This window comes from Scyliorhinus canicula, chromosome 5 (assembly GCF_902713615.1).
Source record: "Scyliorhinus canicula chromosome 5, sScyCan1.1, whole genome shotgun sequence".
In the NCBI taxonomy this organism is placed as follows: Eukaryota; Metazoa; Chordata; class Chondrichthyes; order Carcharhiniformes; family Scyliorhinidae; genus Scyliorhinus; species Scyliorhinus canicula.
Genome location: NC_052150.1, coordinates 95,534,357 through 95,556,045, shown reverse-complemented (window position 1 = coordinate 95,556,045; position 21,689 = coordinate 95,534,357). Strand labels below are relative to the sequence as shown.

Sequence of the window (21,689 nt, the reverse complement as noted above, 5' to 3'; positions counted from 1 at the left end):
CACTGGGGGCAGCACAGTGGCACAGTGGGTTAGCCCTGCTGCCTCATGGCACCAAGGTCCCAGGTTCGATCCCGGCTCTGGGTCACTGTCCGTGTGGAGTTTGCACATTCTCCCCGTGCTTGAGTGGGTTTCACCCCCACAACCCAAAAGACGTGCAAGGTAGGTGGATTGAATACGCTAAATTGCCCCTTAATTGGAAAAAAAATGAATTGGGTACAAAAATGTTCCTACACTGCATGCACTTTTTCACCATTGGTTCAATATCTCAGTTGATGACTGGCCAATAGACTTGTGTCTTCAACTCTTTTCTTGCACTTTTTTCTTCCCAAGTGCCCTTCATGGATTTTGCTAAAAACCACCGACCTTAATGATTACGGAACTATAATTCTTTGTTGTCGAAGCAAAAATCCATTTGCATCACTTAACTCAGCCCTAACATTATAAAACCTTGAGCTGCAACCTTTAGGCCATCCCTCATGGGGATGTGTTATCACCTTTTGCAAGACTGAATCTTTGGTGTTTTCTTCCTTTATTTTGACACAAACCATAAAGTTTACGCAATCTGTAGATTGTTCGATGCGTTTAATTACGCCCAAGGCTGTCATCCTTTCTAGTTCAGCCTTCACTTTGTCTTTCAATAAAGCTGATACATATCTCGGTGCACTAATACTGGCTTTGTGTTCTCCTTTAACTGGATTTCATACGTACAAGGTCAAGTGCCAAAGCCTTGAAATATCTCAGGAAATTCCTGCAGTATGGGATCTACTGATGCATGTTGTCTGGCTGCAGTTCTGCCTGCACTGTAAACCCACTTAACTAGCTGAAGTTCTTCACATGCTTCTACTCCTAGCAGAGATTTGTGTTCTGCCTCTACAATGTTAAATTTTACAGTGGTTTTTACATTTGCATTAAGCTTGCATGCTCCTAGCATTGTAATTCCATTTCTGTTATAGTCTCGCAGCAGTACTGCTTTAATACTTGCGGTTTAATTTTCAGCTCTTTTAAATCTGGCAAACTGATGAAGTTGGCCTTCATTCCTGTGTCAAGTTTGAAGCTTATTAATGTATCATTAATCAGTAACAGAACTATCCATTTGTCTTTTGGAGTATTTGTCAGGAAAGCATTGCCATTTTGCATGACTTGACTATCCGTGTCTTCACTAGAAATCATGTCGACGAAGAACGTGTCTTCGAGGCACACTTCATCAACTGTTTTGATGGCTTTTGTTCTGCTTTTTTCTTGGAAAAGCATTGCGTCGTAAAATAATTTTTGCTGTTACAGTTGGAGCATATCTTTCCAAACGCTGGACATTGTCGTGGCAAATGTAGTTCACCGCATCGCTGGCATGAAATGGAGGATCAGGTCGGCTGCTCAATATGGCCGCCTGCGCTGAAACCATGTTTTTTGCTCGCGTGCGTCACTATACTAATGGCGTCGGCTGCCTCTTCTATCGTTACGCCAAAATATCTGAGATTCAAAGTGCTAATGAGGGATGTTTGTGAGTGTGTTTGAGGAGTTATTCGTTGTGGGGGGGGGGGAATTCTATTAACTGTATAGTCGGTTTTTGGGAAGCCTGTTTCCAAATTATTTATATTTTGTAATGTTTTATATACGTTTGTAATATAATACATTTTTTAAAATCCCAAACACTAACTGATCGCGGATGATTGATGACTGAAGGGTACTAAAATTACACGTCTGCGCCTTCAACTGCAAGTCGGTTAGAAAACTATCAAATGATTCACCTGCTTTCTGGATGCACGTGCAAAATATATAGCGCGAAAACGTCTCATTTTGTTTAAGGAAAGCAATGCCGATCAAATTGTTTGAGAACTTCGTTGAAGTACTTGCTATCTGCCTCGCTATCAAAGACAAACATGTGAAATATTGTAATTGCTTGGGGACCTGCTACATTGAGTAGCAATGCAATATGCCTCTCGTCAGGCTGTGCCTGCAGACCAAGGGCTGCAACATAGAGTTTGAACTGCTGTTTGAACACTCACCAATTCTCGTCTACATTATCGGTGACCCAAAGCTGTTGATGGGCCTTTGGACTTTCCATCCTAGGCTTTGAAGTCTTTCAGTGCGTTGAGTGCTAATTGCCAGTAGCTTATAGGTTAGTAGAGAAAATTTGTTTTCTTATTGTACCTTCTTCTTCTTCGGTGATATCTTTAATGTTCGGATCTTCGCAGAATCTTTTTGTTCTTAGTCGATATTCAGACCCAGTACCATGTCATGTTCCTGTGCACTGGCCGATAGGAATGATGCACTACAGAACATCTAGTTCTTGATTAGTTAAAATAATTTATTATAAAACAAATGTGTGGTAAAGATAACTGGAATAAATATATTACAATCTACTAACGCTAACTGATTATTCTTGAGCTACTGCAAAATATGACTTTCCAATACAACCTACTCCCAACTCCCCCAGGCACAACATCACATGGTAGGTTTATACTGCCACCTGCTGGTCGGAGGTCATATACATTATTATATACAAGATTGCTTATGCATATCATCCCAGGGTGAGACCCACGTAGATATGGGGAGAATGTGCAAACTCCACACGAACAGTGACCCGGGCCGGGATGGAACCCAGCTCCTCAGCGCTGTGAGGCAGCAGTGCTGCCCACTGCGCCATCATGCCATCCAAAATGGTCAACAGTGACAGTACTGACAATGACCAAAACAAAATAGTCAACTGTACAGTAGTATGACCAAAAAAACAATGACCAACTGTGATAGTATTGACAATGACCAAAGAAATAATGACCAACTGTGACAGTACTAACAATGACTACAAAAGGTGTACACATACTTATCAAAGGAGCAGTGCCTCTTTCTGAACTGTAGTGATTCTATTAAAGTATACTGGACAAGGACCACAAACTGTTTTTTTTATTTGCAAAACTGTGAGGAAAGGATACATCACCCCAGGAGTGATGACCAATAGGTATATTTAATGTTGAAACAAATTTTAATCTAAACACCGAATTAACTACGTTATTAAAGAAAATAGCTTTACAATTATCAGTTAAACAGTTCTTTAACACCTGGAGAACCTTACTTATATTCTATACCTGCTACTAACTCCAATTAAGCAACCCGATAGTGTTCATAGAATTCATAGAATTTACAGTACAGAAGGAGGCCATTCGGCTCATCGAATCTGTACCGGCTCCTGGAAAGAGCACCCTACCCAAGGTTAACACCGCCCCCCTTTCCCCATAACCCAGTAACCCCACTCAACACTAAGGGTAATTTTGGACACTAAGGGCAATTTATCATGGCCAATCCACCTAACCTGCACATCTTTGGACTGTGGGAGGAAACCGGAGCACCCGGAGGAAACCCACGCACACACGGGGAGGATGTGCAGACTCCACACAGACAGTGACCCAAGCCGGAATCGAACCTGGGACCCTGGAGCTGTGAAGCGATTGTGCTATCCACAATGGTACCGTGCTGCCCTAAATGGCTAATAAATAAAGTTAACAGGTTTACCTGAGTATCTGCGCAGATCTTTGGCCAGAGAGACCCTTTCATCCTTCTGGCTTGTTAAGACTCTTCTCCTCAACTTGACTGCATTTGGAAAAACTGCTGTTCAACTTAAAAACTTCTAGAGACAGCAAAACTACAGATGGACCTGGCTACTTCTATTAATTATACCGTCTGTATCCCACTATCATGTTCCATCACCTGCATAGTGTTACTACTCTCCAGGGAATCTTTAGCAATCATAATAATGGTCCATTAGGCCTCTCTCTATAACCAAGCATATTCTTAAAATAAATAATTACCTCACCTTTTATGATCTCTTAATTGCAGCTTTATCAAATACAGTCTTAACCTAGGTTCTTTAATAATATTACTGCAACAAAAATATACCTTAAGTCAGGCTTCTAAAAACCTTACTGCAACAGGTATAAAATGCAATATAAATACCAATTTCTTACATTCAACACACCAGGCCCATAAAAAAAATGAACCAGCAATATGAAAAGGTGGCTTCATTTTCCAAAACCCTTTCAACTTTAAACACTCATTACTATTCACTACTATCGCACTGTAGGATACATATCTTGTTATATTTATGCATGCACATTTAAACATCAGTATAGTCCATCTCAGTCTTTCTTTCCCGACTCTAAACGTTCCATTCTTCTTACATCTCAATGTTGTGATAAAGCATCTGCAATCACAGTGTTCTCTTCCTGCTACATGTTTCAAATTAAATGGTTGTAGCAATAAACTCCATCTAAACAGTCCAAAAAATTCAGTGGATTATGGTCTGTATAAACAATTGTCTCTGATGAATCATTGGCAGCATAAATGTCAACATTTTGCAATGCCAACACCAAACTCAATGCCTCCTTCTCAATGGGTGATATTTATTTTGATGAATATTTAGTTTTCTTGAAAAATAAGCAACAGGTCTTTCTATACCTTTGACATCTTCCTATAATAGTACAGCCCGATCACTTGCATCAATTGCCATCTTAATCGCTTGGCATATATCCGTGTTGCCCAAACTTGTGCGGTGGTTAACCCATTTTTCAGATTATCAAATACCTTCTGACATCCTGACGTTCAGTGAAATTTCAGGGCCTTTTTAAAAGTTCAGTCAGTGGAGCAACCACACTGCTGAAATTTGGCACAAAGTTTTTGTAGAAACCACTCGTGCCTCAGAATCTCAGAACTTCTCTTCTTATTGATAGTATTGGGAACTCACTAATAACTTCTACACATTCCGTGGGGCCATCTGACCATGTCCAGCAGTGTTGCCCAAGAATGTAACTTGGGCTTTTGCAAACTCACTTTTAGCTAGGTTTACCACCAAGTCAGCCTCTTGTAGGCAATCGAACAATTCCTTTAACTGTTCCAAATGTTTCTTCCATGTTTGACTGAACACCACAAGATTGTCTATGTACACTGAACAATTCCTTAGTGTAGAAATTATGTTGTTGGTTAATCTTCGGAATGTTGCTCATGCATTCTTCATTCCAAACGACAGAACTTTAAACTTATATAGACCATTTGGTGTTATAAAAGTCAAAACTTCCTTCACCCTTTCTGAAAAAGGTACTTGCCAGCATCCTTTTAGTAAATCAAATTTGTTAATAAAAACTTTGCTTGTCCCACCTTTCTAATACAGTCTTCCAAACAAGGAATAGGCTATAAATCTGACTTTGTAACTGCATTGGCTTTCCTGTTCATTCCATTGGTTTTGGTACCATCACAATAGGCAAGCTCCAATCTCTGCAACTCACTTCAATGATTTCACTCTTAAGCATGCTTTCAATCTCCTCTTGTACCTGTGCCAACTTCAGTGAATTGAGTCTATATGTATGTTGCTTAATTGAAATAGCATTTGCTACATCTACACCCAGTACAATTACTTTTGGACGTCCTAGTTTGTTCCCACTTATAGTTCTATGTGCCTGTAATAAATATTTTACTTTGGTTTTCCTCTGGGAGGTAACCCAGTAATTTATCCAAATTTCTTATTACTTCCTCATTGTCCAATCTAATTTGAGGAATGCAAATAGAATTGTCTATATTTATCTTTTCTCTCTGAGTTACAACTACTAACACATCCTCTTTCTTTCCTTCCCTATCAAAATACCTTTTGAGCATATTAACATGGCACAGTGAGCTTTCCTTCTGTCTGGCATTCTCATCAGTAATTCACCTCACATTTCCTTTCAACTTGATAAGGTCCACTAAATCTTACTTTTCATCGTTTACCTACCATTGGTAATAATACTAATACTTTTCCCTCACTAATAAAACTACGAGCTTTTAATTTTCATTGATCTCTTTTTTCATCAGAGGCTGTGAAAATTGCTGCTTGGCTCTTTAACCCAAGCTTCACTCGTGTCCCGTCTGCTGATGCTGCTGACACTTCCACAGTGTCTTGGGCAGGCCGGAGGGTCACTGTGGACAGGAGGTTGACAGTTTGCCCACAGTAAGTTTGAGTTGTAGCCAGATTTCCAGTCAGTCAGCAGCCAAACACAGCCAGTCGTGTGGTATCAGTGACAGGGAATTCTGAGCACAGTTTAACTGCACCTTCTCCAGAGGGCAACAAGCAGCAACTGTGGGAGGTGAGGACAGCCTTCCTACACACCCTCGCATTCAATCCTCAACCATGATGTGGAGATGCCGGCGTTGGACTGGGGTGGGCACAGTAAGAAGTCTCACAACACCAGGTTAAAGTCCAACAGGTTTGTTTGGAATCACTAGCTTTTGTAACACAGCTCCTTCATCAGGTGAGTGAAAGCTAGTGATTCCAAATAAACGTGTGGGACTTTATGCTGGTGTTGTAAGACTTCTTACAATCCTCAACCAGTCAGCCATCAACGTTCACAGAGACTATGACAACCCAGCAACAGGTTTTCCTCCAATCACAGGCTCAATAGTGACTTGCGATACTGCATTCACTATCCCAATTCCTCTTTTAAATTAATTTGAGGTTCTTGTCCTAATGATAGAGTGAGGCACATTGAAGCAAAACAGGATTGAAGAGGAATGCGTTCAAAAGTGTCATGAGAATTATGGAACAGGCTAGACTTAGTTTAGTCATATTCACTACATTGATCATTCGCCAACAGACTTCTGCTTCAGGAGAATTCTATAGGTTTGAGTTGAGCAGGTAATTAAACTGGGTCTTGAAAGAAGATATTGGCTGAGAGGATCACCTATTCGCCTATTTATTGATAACTATTTTTCAACCTCTCCAGGATTTTACCAGTCTGGAATGGTACCTTCCATATCAGTGAAACTGCCAACTATATCGACATGGCTTCCTGGGGAGGTCTTCTTCCAGAAGTTCCATGTTTAAGGACAGATCTCCAGTACCAATGACCATGTAAAGCATGCCAGCAAAATCCCAGCCTTGGAGTTAGAATGAGCCAGGTACCATTTCACCATGTGTTTTAATAACAGCACACTATTCAGAAAATGCGATACAAATTTGTCTGCTCCTTTTTATTAGAGTCATTGTTTTCGAAGAAGATTTTGGTTCTAGTTCTTTGAATCAAGTCTGCTGGAGTTCTTTTTAAGCCTTTTCTTTTGTGCTTTTATCTAGTATTGTGAACTGTGACACAGTCCTGTGAACAGAGGAAAGCAAGGTTGGTGCAACTCAGTTCCTGGGCATAAAAAAGATAGGTTTGGATATAGTTGGAGGAACAACACGGCTCCTCCAACTCGGTGCTCGCTCTACTTATTGTCCCCCAGCTGCTCTTCATGGCTGAGTGTGGGCGCGCTGCTCTGCCATGCACTCCAGCATGCAGGATTAGACATCACCTGCAGCAAGAGGAGGATACGAGCAATGTCCAAGAGCTTGCCTGAAGGAATCTGGGACGTGACGTTCCGGGAAATCCAGGTACAGGATGTGGAACAGGAAGGCAAATTCTGAGACAACCTGGAAAATCCAGGATGAATGGCCGCCCTGTCTCACCGCCCGTCACTTGCCCAATATCAGCTAAAGCTGCCGGCTTCCCGTGTGGTGTGGGTCTCCCCCTGCCAGAGGTAAATACTGGTGGGTAGAAGGGGGAGTGGGGGCGGATGGTTAAAGCTCTTAAGTGGCCATGACTGTCCACCTAAGAACCTCAATAGGCCAAAGGGACGGGAGGTGGGAGTGCTGCCTGACTCTTCGCCACTGCCCATAAAGTTTCTGGCAGGTCGGGGCAGGCAGTGGGAAGACCACCTGCTGAATTTTTCAGCCCGTGAGATATTTAATCTGGTCTGCTCACGAGATGGCAACTTTGTACCTCAGTTTGGCTGTCCATTTTTTCCTCAACATTTTTAATAAACAGCCACATCGATATTGGCTCCCTGTTCCTGATAGCTGTACATTAATCTGTCCCAGGCGGTTTACTCTTCCCAATCTTCTCTCACTCTCTAGCCTGTTAACAAGCCATTCAATGAACTGACCTGCAAATTAATTAATTAGAGGCATGCAGGCTTGCTGTCGCCCCTTGGAAAATTGCAGTCTGTCACAGACATCGGAAGACCGACACTCCATCTGAGAACATCATTTTCAAAGCACTGCTCTCAACCTCTGCCTCCAGCTCCATGTATCTATTGTTATGCTTTCCCATATCAAACATAAACTCAGATTTCGTAATGTGAGATTTATTTTCCTTACCCACATTGACAGGGCGCCACTGACATAAATCAGACATCTTGGGGTCTTAATAAAATTCAACACCAGACCTGGGGGGGAGGGAGAAAAAAGAACCAAGTCTTAAAACACAAGTCCAGCAATTAACTACTGGAGATTTATAATCTTCTTTTGGCTATTCTTGTTCCTAGAATAAGAATTATTACGAAAACTACTCACCAAAAAGCCTTCTTGGCAAATATTTTTTCCCCCTCCGTTTATCTTCCTGCTCAACACAGACCCTTTTGCAGTCTGGCATTTTGCAATGTAATGCAGATTAAATCTGTCTGTAACTCCTTGCACTGTGATAGCCAGGCGTGACAACGAGGTGATTTGGGACACTTAGAAAACTTCTGCTATCTGGAACAATATAACTGGATGTAGATCTTTTGAAAATGCATTTAAGCAAATGGAGTCCTCCAGTCCTCTAAAACAATAAGTTTATACCTATTTGGACGATGTGGTAAAGATGAAAATACTCTTATAGCCGAGGAAAATCCACAAACGTATGCTTGTATCTTGGTTTTGTGCGTTTGCGTTTCCTGGTATTCACAATTGTTAATTCACAGCAATTCACGTAAAGTAACTTAGATGTGACAGACCTGCAGTCAAGTGATGTGATGTTGTTAAAATTTGCTTTAAAAGCAGAAATTCCCCATTGTTGTCGATGACACGAGACCGACACACTGGAAATCATGTGACAGAAGCAGTACAATCAACCTCGAGAGCTCAGGGGGGACAGTGAAAGGGGTGCAGCAGGATAGAGCAGTCATCCAGCATCTGACAAAGACTTCATAGTATTTGCATTCACTGTTATTTGTTACAGCAAAGCAAAAGGCAGACCAGTCCTCTATCTTGAAAAACAGTAAATGTAGGATACTATAGAATCTGCAGCAGTCAATCAAAAGTGTATTCAACCTGATGCTGACATGCTGTTGCACTCTGACCTCTGAAGGTTGATGTTTAAGCACCACTCGCAAACTTTTCAGTAGGGTGGGGAGTGTTACGTCACACAATGCAGTTGTGTGGGACAGGCAAAACAGACCAGTAAGTCTTTTCCTGTCTGTCATTACCTGTTATTTACATTTTTGTGACATATTAGTAAAATAAAAGCCTCAACTCAGATATGCTGCATCACCATGTCATTCATAAATTAAAAGACAAACTTAAGAGATTTTGTATAAACATCACTGTCTATTTTGTCAAACATAAAGCAATACAAATTGATAGTTGGTTTATAAACTTCATTAGTGGCTTACTTAATCTCTCCTAACAGGTTCAGAATGTAATGGGTTGGGTTTAATGCAGCTTGGCGTAATGGGAAACATGGCGACCAGGACAATAGGGTGGTGCAGTGGTTAGCACTGTTGCATCACGGCACCGACGACCCAGGTTTGATCCCGGCCCTGGGTCACTGTCCATGTGGAGTTTGCACATTCTCCCTGTGTCTGCGTGGGTCTCACCCCCACAGCCCAAAGGATATGCAGAGTAGGTGGATTGGCCACGCAAAATTTTTCCAATTCCTGATTTGGAAAAAAATAATTGGGTACTCTAAGTTTATTTTTTTTAAATAAATTTTTATAAACTTAATAATGGGATTAGCCATGAGGCTTATCCTCTCCCCATTAAGTCAGAGGGCAGAAGAGGCAGACGTTGAATTCCTGGCCGCAGCCAACCGATGTCACTTAGGTTCATTAATGAGGCAATTAACACCCCATTATTTAGACGGAGTTCAAGGATTAAATGGAGGCCACACAGCTTTCCCACTCTCTCTGAAGACCACCGAGCAAACCGTACTGGGGTTTCCAGTGGCCTCCCTGGGGCTCCCTCGCAGTCACGTACTCTGTGCCCAATCAAGGGACCCAGCATTGGACAGAAGAGGACCACTGAAAGCCGTCCATCTATCTTTGCCAGACCATTCCCCACCCCAACAAGCCCCATTCTCCCTTCACCCCTGTGCTCACTGACCTATACTGTTCCCAGTTAAGCAGTGCTTGATTATAAAATTCTCACTGTTGTGTTCAAATGACTCCATATTCTGCTCCAGCTGTATCTCTGTAACCTTCTCCAGCCCACAGCCCTCTAAAATATCTGTCCTGATCTAATGCGCATCACGGCAGCACAGTGGTTAGCACTGTTGCTCCACAGTGCCACAGACCCGGGTTCGAATCCCGGCTTGGGTCACTGTCTGTGCGGAGTCTGCACGTTCCCCCGTGTCTGCGTGGGTTTCCTCCGGGTGCTCCAGTTTCCTCCCACAAGACCCGAAAGACGTGCTGTTAGGTAAATTGGACATTCTGATCTTCTGGCCAAGCAGCGCCGGAAATGCACCTCGCCACGGCACAACATGGCCAGTGAAAGCCAGGAGACCCCACTACCAGGATTCACCCAGCTCACAACGCCTCGAGATTCAACTTGATGTTGCAATGAGAATCCCGCCCATGATGAGCGTTATCAGGTTTTGGCAAATCTGCATATTAGTGTGAAGTAGTTAGCCTCACTCTAATGTGCTGATTCCCAAGGTACCTGAGGCTGTGGGATTCAATCCCTTTGCCTTGGGGACCTCGGGTGAGCACTGTTTGATACTGGTTCCTGTTATGTTCTGTGACCTTGTCTTTGCAATGATTCATACAGGACTGCTGATGACTTAACTAGAATGATGCCTTATTGATCAACCCATGGCAAAATAATAACCAGATGCTATACAGACTTAGTTACTCTTTGAGTTTCATTAACTCTCCTAGAACTGGAACTACCCCCATGTGCGAGTGTCCCGATGTACGCCTTACAACCATCTGGCGAGAGTCAGATGTTACGTGACCAATGTCTGATGCCACCCGCTGGTTAGAGGTCACATTGCTATCTATAAACCATATTATTCACAGGCATATCACCACAAACGGGGACCAGGCGGAACGCCACTCGTGGGAGTCTCCAAGGGGATCGGAGGTCCCTCGCTGCATGCCCTTTGGGCAGGGAGGTGCCCTGGCACTGCTGGTGGCACTTAGGTACCCTGGCAGTGCCACCTGGGTGCTGGTCTGGCACTGCCAAGGTTCCCAGGTGGCACTGCTAGGTCAACATTGCCAAGGTGCCAAGCTGGCATTTTCTGAACGTGCGCAATTGGGCCGGGGTTGCCCACCGTGGGTGTTGGGGGTGCGGGGGACCCTCCCATGTTGTGTTCGAACTGAGGGGCCATCAGGGATTTTTTCTTTGTGCGCTTCCGAGATCAGGATGCCATTTAAAAATGGCGCCCCGATCTCATTACAACGGGGCATTCCGGCGAGTGGAACTCCCCGTTGTAAAAAACGGGGTGATATGTGCAACCTTGGCCGTGCGTTCCACATTTAGGCCCCTTATTCAACACGAGTACCGTTGAATAGCCACGTGTTTCTCTGTACTGCAAGTGCTGGGAAACACATGGTTAAACACGCTCGCGAAAGGACTTTGTTGCCTTTTGGGAAGATCACGCCCCCGGTCTCCTGAGCAACCCGATTTTAATTTTTCCACCTTTGGGTGGCACGGGAATCCTGTGGACAAATCCAGGTGGCACGGGAATGGGAGACATTGCACAAGCTAAACTTGTCCCGGCTTGTAGAGAAAATGAAGGAGGACTTTAGGAGATGGGACAAGCTCCTGCTGTCACTGGCAGGGAGGATACAGACCGTGAAAATGACGGTCCTCCCCAGATTTTTGCTAGTTTTTCAGTGCCTCCCCATTTTTATCCCGGGGGCCTTTTTTAAACGGGGAAATAGGGCGATTTAGGGCTTTGTGTGGGGGTAAAACCCCCGCAAGTGAAGAAAGTGTTGCTGGAGCTTAGCCAGGGGGAGGGTGGGTTGGCGCTGCCGAACTTTTGTAATTACTACTGGGTGGCTAATATAGCCATGATTAGGAAGTGGGTAGTCGTTGTGGGAGCGAGTAGAGGCTGCATCATGCAAGGACACAATTCTGGGGGCACTGATAACGGCATCTCTGCCATTCTCGCCGGTCCGGTACTCCATAAGCCTGGTGGTGGTGGCGGCCCTGAGAATCTGAGGGCATTGGAGGAAATATAGGAGAACTGAGGGAGCATTGGTCTGGGCCCATTGGTTCGTGCCGGGAAGGCTGGATGGAGGGTTTCGGAGACGGCAGAGAGCAGGGATCAAGAAGATGGTAGACTTATTTATAGATGGGAGCTTCCCCTGTTTGAAGGAATTGGAGGAGAAATTTGACCTGGCAGCAGGGAATGGGTTTAGGTATCTGCAGGGACAGGATTTTTTGAGAAGGCAGGTTCCGACCTTCCCGATCCTGCCACCACGGGGGATACTTGGACAGGGTAGTTTACACAACGGGGGGGGTGGGAGAGGGGAAGGTATTGGATCTACAAAGAGCTTATGGAGTTGGAGGAAACTCAGATAGAGGAGCTAAAGGGCAAGTAGGAAGGTGAGCTGGGGGGAGAGATAGAGATAGCGTTTGTGGGCAGATGCCTTAGGCATAGTTAATACATCCTCATCATATACCAGGCTCAGCCTGATACAATTTAAGTTAGTCCACCTGGCACACATGACGGTGGCCCGGAAGAACACGTTTTGTGGGATAGAGGACGGGTGTGCGAGGTGCGCGGGAGGATCAGTAAATCATGTCCACATGTTTTGGGCATGCCCAAAGCTTAGAGGATTTTGGCACGATTTTACTGATGTCATGTCCACGGTACTTAAAACAAGCATGGTGCCGAGTCCAGAGGTGGCGATCTTTGGAGTGTCGGAAGAGCCGGGAGTCCAGGGGGGACAGAGAGGCTGACGTTTTGGCCTTTGCCTCCCTCGTAGCTCGGAGATGGATACTGTTCATGTGGAGGGACTCGAAGCCCTCAAAATCAGAGACCTGGGTTAGCGACATGGCTGGGTTTCTCAGTCTTGAGAAAATAAAGTTGGCCTCGCCCGAAGAAGGTCAATATTAGGGTTCGTCCGGAGGTGGCAGCCGTTGGTCGACTTTCTCGGGGAAAATTAAATGTCAGCAGAGGCAGAAATCTAGGGGGCGGGGGGGAGGGGGGTGTTTAGGCTATTGTTTCTTTGTTGGGGATGTGAGGAACGTGTCAGGGATGGAAATGTTTTATATACTGTGTTTTTGTTGTTGTTATTATTATTATAAAAACTATAAATACCCTAATAAAATATTTTTTTTTAAAAAGAGTAACAACCAAATCCTGAGGGGGTTGGGTTGAGTTGAGTAGGGCTGGGGTAGAAACATGGGGTTTTCCAGTAGAGGCTTTTATTGTTAAGTAGTGTTGTTTTTAAAAAGTGTTTACAAGAAGCCAAGGTTGAATCATGGAGGGGTTTAAATCAGGCTAGCCAGTCAAGTATTGTGCGGCATCATTTACAATATATTAGAATTCTCGTATTAGGCATTAGGAGTGATTTAATAAGCAAGAAACCCCCATGTCCCTGTAAGGTTACCGTAAAAAATACTGAAGTCAAGAACCAACAGTAAGGGTAATCTGGAACATACACTCCTTATAAGCCTTTGACCTTCTGCTCTTGTAGCCACAGTTTGTCCTGACAATGGTGAGGTGATCAAGCAATAGAAGAAAATCTACTGCATATTACCCCACCAGATCATTGAATTTGGACAATTTCTTCTCCCAAATTGAAATGGGTACAAAGTAGCAATATTAGGCACCAAAATCAAATGATATCAACACACAGAATATGGCTATCAATGAATTCTTCTTTTAATGAAAAGCAGGAACATGTCTGTTTTTCTCACCTAGTAATTAATGACTGACTAAAATTATGGATGTGAAACAATTTGAGGATGCATTAGTGAGGTATTAGGGAAAAACAGACAATATATTGTTCATTAGAAGAGCAGTGGCACCACAATCTCTTGTTTCTTACCAAATTAACAGGTGTTTGGGAGTCTAGTGTTATTGACAACGCACATTCATTTTCTGTGGATGGCACTAAGATGATCAAATTTATGCTGCCACGGTTCACTGTGATTAAACCATAAGGAAGATTGCACGCTTCCAAAGGGAGTAGTAATAGAATAATCTTCTGAGGAAGAAGAAGTACTTCACAATGCTTACTGGATTCCCTTTCTATCCAAGGGATAAATACGAGTCACATTATAGCCTTTTGTGCAGTCTTTTGGAAAGATCCCTATCCACAATGTTAAATTGGCAGACTACCACTTTTTAATTGTTTGCCATTATAATATAACTTAGTTACAATTATTCACAGCATCCGCTATACAGTTTAAAATAATTTTCTATTCTTTTATTCTATTCATAACATCTGCAGCTTGCTTATCTTTCATTTTATCCTCGCTTATCATTGAACTGATTTCATCCTCAATCATTGAGGCGACTCCCCTTGCCTCTATCATTTTTCTTGTCCATCTTGCAGACCTTAGAACCTGGTGCATTTAGTTTCCAGTTTTGACCATCTTCCTGCCATGTCACCGTAATGGCTACCTTGTCATATCCTCCAAATTAAATTTGGGCCTGCAATTCATTCAATTTGTTTTATACTCTGTTTGTATAAAGCATGTTTGTTCGTTTATTCAGGACATGGACCTTAACCTGGGCTGCTGCTCCAATGTTTTACTCAAATATTTTTTATTTCTCACTCCTGGTTTAATTACTTGACTTTTTTTTTCTACCTGTGGTGTCTAAAGCACAACTCCTGACCGTTACTCTACTCTTTTCCTTTTCAATTGTCTTGAAGCCTTTATTAATTCTGCCTTTTCCACCTGAGCCCAGCTCCCCCTCCACTTTAAAGTCGTTAAAGGCCAACCTATTTATCCTCTCTGCTGGGACGCTGCTTCAATCCCTCTTCAGGTAGTGCCCTATCACAATGGTACAGTTCCTTCCTGGTCCTGTACTGGTACCACTGCCCCATGAAATGGAAGTCCTCTTTCCCATCTCATTCCTTCAACCAGGCGTTCACTTCCCAAACCTACATCAACCCCCCCCCCCCCCCCCCCTCCAATCCCCATTGATATGTCACATATGTGAGGTTGACAACTGTGTTTTAAAAATGTGAACCTGGTGAAGGGAATCTGCCAGGTGTGCGAAGGTAAGTATAGCTCCCCGGGGAGAAGGACGTGCCCGGCAATTACTGCCCACAAGTCTACTCTTGGGTCATCTGCTCAGCAATGGAAGGCATCAAGCAAGACTTCAAAGTTTATTTAAAGATCTGTTTTTCATTTTCACATGGCTCCTGAGGTCTATCCCTTTGAAAATGGGGTGACAGGCTACTGTGATGGCACGAGGGGGTATAAGAGGGCATGAAAGGGTCATAAAGGACAGGGGGAGTGATTGGTGTAGATGAGGGCTAGAGGAATTAACAGCTTCCACAACAACTGTAAGCGAAGTCCCAGGGAACTGAGGTGGGCCAACTAACCAGTATCCCTCAGCACGGTTCTGCCCCGTAACCACCCCAGATTGCTTGCTGGGTTGGAGGGACTGACTCAATCTCACCTCCACCACCCCAGAACAAAGATTGTGTGTGATGGAGTCTAAGTTGGATCTGCCGCACAATTCGGGCCCAAAATTCCCACTCCACAAATTCCCAGTAAATGCACTGCATTTGCAACTACTCTGCATTCTGATGTTTTATTGGTTCTGATGCCTGTATTTGAGGGTAAGAAATGGGAGATTAATTAATTCTGGTGTGAAGTACTTATTTGAACAATTCCTGGCACAGGCCTGGCTTCAAAGCTAAGTATGAGAGTCATTGTGAAAGTAAGTAAAATTCCTGTAATGTCTGAAACATATCTGGAGAGGAAGAGGGGGAGTATTACAGCAGTTATGGTACTGTACTTGGTGAGAGGACCTAGAATTCAAATCTCATCATGACAAGCTATGAAAATAAACTCAGCAAAACAGCTGTTGGGATAATTAGGCAACAGCAATAACTAGACATTGCCTAGCAGCCAGAAAACAAATATGTTATGAAAAATGCCATAATTTATTTCATTACATGGGAAAGCGTTATCTTCATACACACTTTTTTCCATTTGAGTAATAATGGTGGCCAAGAATCAGGGGGAAATGGACGGGAATCGGGGGAAGGTAGCCGGGGGGGGGGGGGGGGGGGGGGGCTACGGGTTCGTTATGGGGGTTTGATGGCTAGCTAAGGCCCAAAACCAAACTGTAAATAAATGCCTATAAACATGTGCCTCGGCCATATTGGGGAATGTAAAATATGTAAGCCGGCTAAAGGGGGCGGCCACAGTTGTTATTACGAAGATGCTTACCTGTAAATATACATGTTAATTTTTGCGTGCTTTTTTTTTCTCTCTCTAATAATTTGTTATTTGTTCAATATAAAATATGAAAACTCAATAGAAAACATTTTTAAAAAAAAATAATGGTAGAAGGGTTCCTGAGCTGATTATCAGCCCCTGATGCACAATGAACGGTCCTTCTGTGGCCAATAGGTCCTGGTGCTGGACTTGAACTGAGAGCTTATGGTCCAGAGATAGGGGCACTACCACTGTGCAACAACACCTCAGAAATACGAATCAGGTTAGTTGCAACTTCTAGGAGTTTCTGGACTTTCCAAAAATAAATGTAAACTAATTACTTCAGTTGATCACCAGAAGGCTATGTATGAATATTAACATCTAAACAACAGATTTGAAAATGTTCTGCAAAAAGGTTCAGTGGCCCCACTTCACACTGATAAAATTAGTCAGCTAACTGAAGTATTCAGAATTGCCCATTAATGATTTAAATATATCAATGGGTAATTGCAGCTCTGTAATTTGATTGAGATATCAAAGTTAACTAATGTGAAAAACATTCAACTCATCAAAAAATGCAATAGAAAGTAAGAGACATGGGGCTAAAAATTGGTTTGCACCAGTTTTTCTTGGGGGGGGGGGGGGTGGGGGGAGGAGTTGCAATTCACGATCGTCTGTGCCTGTTGCAGCCAGCAGCAGTTGTGCTGCCTCCTCATTTCCATTGGCTGTGTGTGCAGTCCAGTGTGACTAATGCTGTTCATTGCCTGCATTCACAAATTGGGGGTCTAACAGTATGTTAGGCTAGCATGTGTTCTACTACAATACCAGCTCTTAAAAGCAACATATCCCTCTTATAAGGACGCTGTACCAAATGAAAGGAGGCTACTGTTGACTGGCAGTGCTTCAATTCTACACAAGGGAAGTGAAACACCAGAGCAGATAGAGAGCTCCAAGATAGTGCTGGAGGCCTTTGTAATGGAATTGGATAGGGCTATGCTTCCATGGGTGGGCTAGGAGACCTCAGTGCAGACCCTCCGCTGAGATCAGGTACCAAGGAGATACATGCCCAGAATCTGGCAACAGTGCTAAATGAAGTTTAATGACCTCACACAGGTAGTCAAGGTCTATGAATGCATGTGCACATGACACCTCAAACCAAGCGGACCACAAACCTCTCACACTGCTCAATTCGCCAGAACCTCATTACTCAACAGTTCCCATCACTCAGCCTAACATTCAGATACTCCATCTCACCCTCACACACCGAATGAGGCCAGGCTCTCACCTACCTCTCTCTGCCTGTACATACCTCGAGGCAGGCACATCACGCAAACACAATGCTTTCTCCCTTGCAGAGCAAGTTTGTTCACAAAAATGGGGAACACAAAGTAGTAGGGGTCTGGCATGCCTTTGGCTTCAGCCTGGCAGAGGACGAGATGCTCCACATCATGGTGCCAGGGATGCGACAGAACATGTAGTATCAGGCATCGCTGAGACCATTCAGGATGATAGAGTTATGGCTCAACTCTTACCTCACCCTTCTTGCTATTTGGCATGATGTACAAGTTGCAGATGGTGTGACCATGGACCTCTTGTTTTCCTCTCCATTTGAACCCTCCCATTCTGGCTTTATGCTTTTAGATTCCAACTGCTCCCCTCTGGTCAGCCACTGCACAGCCAACGGAGAGAGAGATGGTGGGGCGGGGTGGGGGAGGAGAAAGAGTTGAGCCGATAGAGCCGATAGAGCTAGCACAGGTGGCATGAAGGGTAAAAAGACAGAAAATCCACACCAGTGAGAAGGAAACACTATAATTTCATCTGACACTTGCAGTCACCATCTCAGATACCGTCACTGTGCAAACTTGAGACTAGCATTGAGTTGCGTATACACATGGCAAGTCACCATACATGGGTGGGCTGCAGTGAGCCAGGGCGAAAGGATAGTGTGTACACCAGATCACAGGAGTTCTGCTACAGAAAACAAAGACAAGGGGCTGGATTCTCTGTAACTTGGCGCCAAAATAATGTGCGATGATTGGGCAGAAAATGGATTTTCGCGCTGAAATCGGGGCCGGCGCGGATTTGACGCCTGTCAGCTATGCTCTGGCCCCTCCAAACTGACATCAACGTGACGCGCGCCGTTTCAACGGCATCGACGCATCATCAGCCAGCCCACCTGCAATGCGTAGGGAAGAAGTGTTGGCAATTCTGGACAAGGTGAAAATAGATAAGTCCCCGGGGCCTGATGGGATTTATGCTAGGATTCTCTGGGAAGCCAGGGAAGAGATTGCTGAGCCTTTGGCTTTGATTTTTATGTCATCATTGGCTACAGGAATAGTGCCAGAGGACTGGAGGATAGCAAATGTGGTCCCTTTGTTCAAGAAGGGGAGTAGAGATAACCCCGGTAACTATAGGCCAGTGAGCCTCACGTCTGTTGTGGGTAAAGTCTTGGAGAGGATTATAAGAGATACGATTTATAATCATCTAGATAGGAATAATATGATTAGGGATAGTCAGCATGGTTTTGTGAAGGGTAGATCATGCCTCACAAACCTTATCGAGTTCTTTGAGAAGGTGACTGAACAGGTAGACGAGGGTAGAGCAGTTGATGTGGTGTATATGGATTTCAGTAAAGCGTTTGATAAGGTTCCCCACGGTCGTCTATTGCAGAAAATACGGAGGCTGGGGATTGAGGGTGATTTAGAGATGTGGATCAGAAATTGGCTAGTTGAAAGAAGACAGAGGGTGGTGGTTGATGGCAAATGTTCAGAATGGAGTTCAGTTACGAGTGGTGTACCACAAGGATCTGTTCTGGGGCCGTAGCTGTTTGTCATTTTTATAAATGACCTAGAGGAGGGCACAGAAGGTTGGGTGAGTAAATTTGCAGACGACACTAAAGTCGGTGGAGTTGTAGACAGTGTGGAAGGATGTTGCAGGTTACAGAGGGACATAGATAAGCTGCAGAGCTGGGCTGAGAGGTGGCAAATGGAGTTTAATGTAGAGAAGTGTGAGGTGATTCACTTTGGAAAGAATAACAGGAATGCGGAATATTTGGCTAATGGTAAAATTCTTAGCAGTGTGGATGAGCAGAGGGATCTCGGTGTCCATGTATATAGATCCCTGAAAGTTGCTACCCAGGTTGATAGGGTTGTGAAGAAGGCCTATGGTGTGTTGGCCTTTATTGGTAGAGGGATTGAGTTCCGGAGCCATGAGGTCATGTTGCAGCTGTACAAAACTCTGGTACGGCCGCATTTGGAGTATTGCGTACAGTTCTGGTCGCCTCATTATAGGAAGGACGTGGAAGCTTTGGAACGGGTGCAGAGGAGATTTACCAGGATGTTGCCTGGTATGGAGGGAAAATCTTATGAGGAAAGGCTGATGGACTTGAGGTTGTTTTCGTTAGAGAGAAGAAGGTTAAGAGGTGACTTAATAGAGGCATACAAAATGATCAGAGGGTTAGATAGGGTGGACAGTGAGAGCCTTCTCCCGCGGATGGAGGTGACTAGCACGAGGGGACATAGCCTTAAATTGAGGGGTAATTGATATAGGACAGACATCAGAGGTAGGTTTTTTACGCAAAGAGTGTTGAGGCCGTGGAATGCCCTACCTGCAACAGTAGTGAACTCGCCAACATTGAGGGCATTTAAAAGTTTATTGGATAAGCATATGGATGATAATGGCATAGTGTAGGTTAGATGGCCTTTAGTTTTTGACTTCCCATGTCGGTGCAACATCGTGGGCCGAAGGGCCTGTACTGCGCTGTATCGTTCTATGTTCTATGCTCTGCCTCCAAAGGGCCGAGTTCCTGACGGTGCCTGACACGTGTGGTTCCAGCGGTCAGGAACCCGGCATTCCGGCTGCGGGCTGTATCCAGGGGCATCACACTCGGCTGGGATCAGTGCTGGGAGGGGGGTGGGGGGGGGGGGGGGGGGGGGGGGGGGGAAGAGAGAGCTGGGGCGGCGCGGTTTGTGGGTCAGGTTACATGCACGTCCAGCACTATGTTGCTTGGTGCGACTGCTGCAGGTCGTTAGCCGTGCGCATGCGTGGCCCAGGACCCGGCCATTCTCCGGTTGTTTTTTGTACGATCCCGTGGTGCGACGCTAGCCCCTCACCGGTACCAGAATCAGTGAGGGGTCCACACTAATTTGCCAGTTGTGAAACACCGCGGGTTCCACGACGGCGTCGGCACTTAGCCACAGAAACAGAGAATCCAGCCCCAGGACTTTGGTGGGGCAGTATGCAAGAGAACACTGATGAATATGCACATTTAGATGTTTCATATATGGTTCCAAGCCTGCCAAATACAATTGTCTTTAACTGTCAAGGAGCATGCAGGGGGCTGGAGGCCAAACTTTCCACCTTGCAAGTGATTGCCAAATCCATGGCAACACAAACAACTTCAATGTCTCAACTTCCATTGCAACACAGACGGAAATCACATATCTGCTGCTGTAGTAGAAACTTAGACAAGATACATGCTTGCTACTATGCAGGCTCACACAGTTGCCATCATGGTTGCATAGCTTCATACTCAAAGGAATATTCAGGCTCTTGTGACCGTCTAGCAATTGTCCTCCAGGTGAATCGCTTGTGCACCCTGTGGGAGTGGTTGTAGCTCCGAGAATGAAGAACCAGGGTGTCCGCATTAGTATTTCTATCACTGCCACTCCACCAATGTCTTGCCATTCAGCCCAGACTGCTGCCACCCAAGCAACTGTAATACAATCCAAAGCTAGAACCTCTTAAGGGCTCCCTACAAGGTCATATGCAGCCTATCCCAGTGAAAGTAATACCATTCCAGCAACTGTCCAGTAGCCATTTGAGCTGCACGGCCTAAGAGCACTGGGACAGACCATGGGCACTAAGGGAATTCACAACGGTGAATACTTCATTCCATTTCAATAATTAACGTTGAATAAAGATGTTAAATTAAAAGATTTTTGTGAGTTGCTCTATTTGAAGGCGGCGAAGGGGATATCTAACATAGGAGTAAAGGCAGAGAAGGGTGGACCCATGGTGGTTAAGGTAGCAGTTTTATTGAAAAGTAGGGCAGAATTCTTCTAATTTGAGACAAAATGCCTTGGCAGGAGCAGGAACTTGGGAGTGTTTCTCACTGTAGTGGCAGGCAGGAAAACATGCCACTGGGCTGGACCTGATTAATCTCCACCCACGTATTTCATGCTGTATTCAGTGATGGGCAGGTCTAGATGGTGTGTAGTGAGCTATCGTGTCCGGGTGCCAAATTAAAAAGGCATTCAACATCATGGGCAATTGTGGGTGGCACGATGGTGCAGTGGTTAGC

At 44.4% G+C, this 21,689-nt stretch overlaps 1 protein-coding gene across 2 annotated transcripts in view; it reads right to left on the bottom strand.

The window, feature by feature from the left end:
* si:ch211-254p10.2 (solute carrier family 40 member 1) overlaps positions 1–8,838 on the bottom strand; it is a 63,091-nt gene extending 54,253 nt beyond the window's left edge. For both annotated transcript variants that reach the window (XR_005460686.1, XM_038797426.1), the window contains exons 1-2: positions 8,348–8,838; positions 8,153–8,220 (exon numbers count right to left, since the gene is read on the bottom strand). Coding sequence is in view for 1 of the 2 variants with exons in the window: in XM_038797426.1 (XP_038653354.1) it covers positions 8,153–8,220; positions 8,348–8,426 (147 nt within the window). In the remaining variant the exon portion in view is untranslated. The remainder of the gene's footprint in view (positions 1–8,152; positions 8,221–8,347) is intronic.
* Positions 8,839–21,689: the final 12,851 nt, after the last annotated feature.